General features: G+C 49.8%; 1 protein-coding gene across 2 annotated transcripts in view; it reads left to right on the forward strand.

The window, feature by feature from the left end:
* Nucleotides 1-443: 443 nt before the first annotated feature.
* Nucleotides 444-2,782, forward strand: part of ANP32A (acidic nuclear phosphoprotein 32 family member A) — a 9,428-nt gene continuing 7,089 nt past the window's right edge. For both annotated transcript variants that reach the window (XM_026855931.1, XM_026855932.1), the window contains exon 1: nt 444-566. In XM_026855931.1, coding sequence (XP_026711732.1) covers nt 459-566 — 108 coding nt within the window. In that variant the 5' untranslated portion in view covers nt 444-458. The remainder of the gene's footprint in view (nt 567-2,782) is intronic.

Below are 2,782 nucleotides of genomic sequence, written 5' to 3' on the forward strand. Positions count from 1 at the left end.
TAGAGCGTGATGTCATGAAGGTCCTGAAGAGATCTAGAGCATGCTTAACCCACAGTTAACAGCGCAGCCTCTGTCGAGATGTGATGTCGTGTGCTGAAAGCATCTGGGATATCAGAAATAGCAACTGGAATGGCCACAGGCAACAGGTCCAAGGAGTGTGGTCCAGAGGGTTTGCTGGAGAAGGAGCAACCTACTTGCTTATGTATGACTGCTGAAAACTAAGGACTGGTACCGGCAAACAGTAGAGCAATAACACTCAAGCAGAAGGTGTGCCGGCAACCAGGAAGCACCTGCTCAAGCAGATGGCACCTGCCCGACGTGGGGAGAGGGGCAGCAGAGCCCCGAGCCACCCTGGGGGATGCACGGGACGAGGCAGGATGGTGAGATGGGCGAGGAACGCTTGGTTGAAGCTGTGCAATGCGTCATCTCCCCACCCAAGCACCGGATGGTGCCTTGTCATGAAGGCTGGGGAAGACACGGTTACATACTGCAGGAACCAGCCTACCTGCCTGCATCTGAGGGTTTCTGCTAGACATTCACCTGCAGGTGCCTTGCTAGCTGTTCAGGTGAGCACTGCAATGGTGTTTGTGGTGGTTGGTTCCCTGTGGCACGTTGTTCTTCCGCTATTTCTCACTATGCAGCAGTTTTGGGGGAAGATAAGTAAGGGTCATGTGGTTTGTCTTGTACTTGTATTAGTACTTACTCCAGTTAGTGCGTAAACAGTGATGAGGTCAACGATACACAACTTCTGCAGGTTGTGTTGTCTTTGCAGCTAGCGCAAATTAGCTGAGGACACTTATTCCCTCAAACCTCTTTCTCCAGATACATGTGGGTTGTCCTCCCTAATCTTGACTGCGCATCTACATGTCTGTAGTATTAGAGACTGCAGTGTGATACAACTAAATTGGTTCAGACTGAGGCCCACTCATCTCATCTGGGTATATAGCAAGACTCAGGAAGGCTGCTCGTGCGGGCATCAGGCAACATTTTATTCTGTGTTTTGGTCACAGAAGGTGAGGAAAGAGATGTAAAATTTGTAGTGTTACCGTGTGTTTTCAGGGAAGTTCAGCAGACGTTTGGAGAGTGATTCAGGAGCTGGAATTTTCCTTAAGATTACAAAGACTTCTGAAAAACAAACGAGGAATAGGTTTTTAGTCCTTCTGCCATACTTTTTGTGGTAGTGAGCTGTTTTAGATGGAATGTAGCTTTGCTAAGGTCACCTTTCTGCTTCTCCCTCTCTATACTGACACAGTTCTGTGCTTGCTAACTGTCAGGGCTGTAGTGTGTCTGGATAAGGCCCAGCATCCTTGCAGCAGGGCTAAGCTTTGAGAGGAGACCTCTGTGCAGCAGCCAGGGCCTTGGAAAAGTGCCCATTAATAACCAGAGGGGCATCAGAGAGTGCTGCCCTCTCCCGGGGAGGGGGGGGTGGATGACGCTGCCAGCAAGTTCTTCAGGAGGAGATGGCGAGTCGGAGCATAAGGGGAAGAAGAGTGGGATGAGCACGACTGCAGGCTGTGAGGCTGTGGGCAAATAGCTGCGGGTCATTTTAATACTTATAAAAAGTGTCTGAGCTGGTGGTAGTTCCTACTGCTTGTACTGTACACAGGACAGCCGGGTGCAATGCGGCGATGAGCGTGCACGTGGCAGAGAAGTTGTAAGAAGCCCCACCAGCCCAGTTCATCCTCCCCTTGCAGGCATATATTTCCTACGGGATTCTTAAATCTCTTGGAGCATAAAGCCATTTAATTTTGAGTTGAATTTTTTTTTTCCCATGGAGTTATGCTCTTTCAGAAGCGATTCAGTGTGTCGATATACCTCTGACCACATAAGCACCGAAATGACGTTGCTGCAGAAACCCTTGGGGAGCATTAGGAGCCTTTGCTCTGCTGTTTCCTACTCAACTCTTCAATCCAACCAGACTTTCTACCACTTGCAAACCTGGCTGGTTTTATTCCATGACAGCTGCCCTGGGCAGTTGTTTTGACTGTACCTTTGCCCAGTATCTTGGTACTGGGCACAGCAAGGAAGTTCTGCAGTTCTGTAGCAAAGTTTTTCGGAAAAGCAGAGGGGAAAGCAGCACTCTTGCCCTGAAAAGGGCAAACTAAAACTAGAAGCCAGTTGGCTATTCTACCACCATATTAAAAGGTTTTACTTCAACATCCATTGCTATTTCCACCTCCCTCTCAAATCTCTACCCCTGAGGAAGTTTTTTCCAATTCCCCATTTGCCTCCATCCTGCCCTTGGGGAGGGTGAAGGGGTGGCAGTCCCACCTCCCAGGGTGAGGACCCGTGCCGTTTCTTTCTCAGTGTGACGTTCAGGTGCTGCTTCACTCTGTGCCTTTGGTCTGTTGCATAGCTTGGAACCACAGCTGACTCTACACTCTGCTGGCTGCTGCAGCTGCGAGCTTTTCCCTCCCCAAACACCCTCCTGCCTTGCTTCATCTTCCGACATGAGCTCTTGCAAACTTCTTTGCAAAGAGGGTAGGGGAAAAAAAAATTCATCATGTTCTGTGCAGTGTGGAGATCAGCTTCAGTTCTCTTGCAGAGAACCTGTCCTCCCACAGCACACTGCAGCTGTGCTCCTTCACCTCCTTCCTCCCAAACGTGTCCAGAGGTGGGAGTGAGCCACCTCGCTGGCTGGGGGAGATAATGGAGCAGGCTGGGGCCTCGTGTGCTGGAGAGGGGAGGACACAGATAGGGGCAGAATGTAGCTGCTCTAGGGTCTGGGTTTAGGGTGGAGCTTCTTCTATTGTACTTTTTTTTCCTTCCTTTTTTTTCTTTT

Source organism: Athene cunicularia, assembly GCF_003259725.1.
Source record: "Athene cunicularia isolate RWA chromosome 10 unlocalized genomic scaffold, athCun1 chr10_part1, whole genome shotgun sequence".
In the NCBI taxonomy this organism is placed as follows: Eukaryota; Metazoa; Chordata; class Aves; order Strigiformes; family Strigidae; genus Athene; species Athene cunicularia.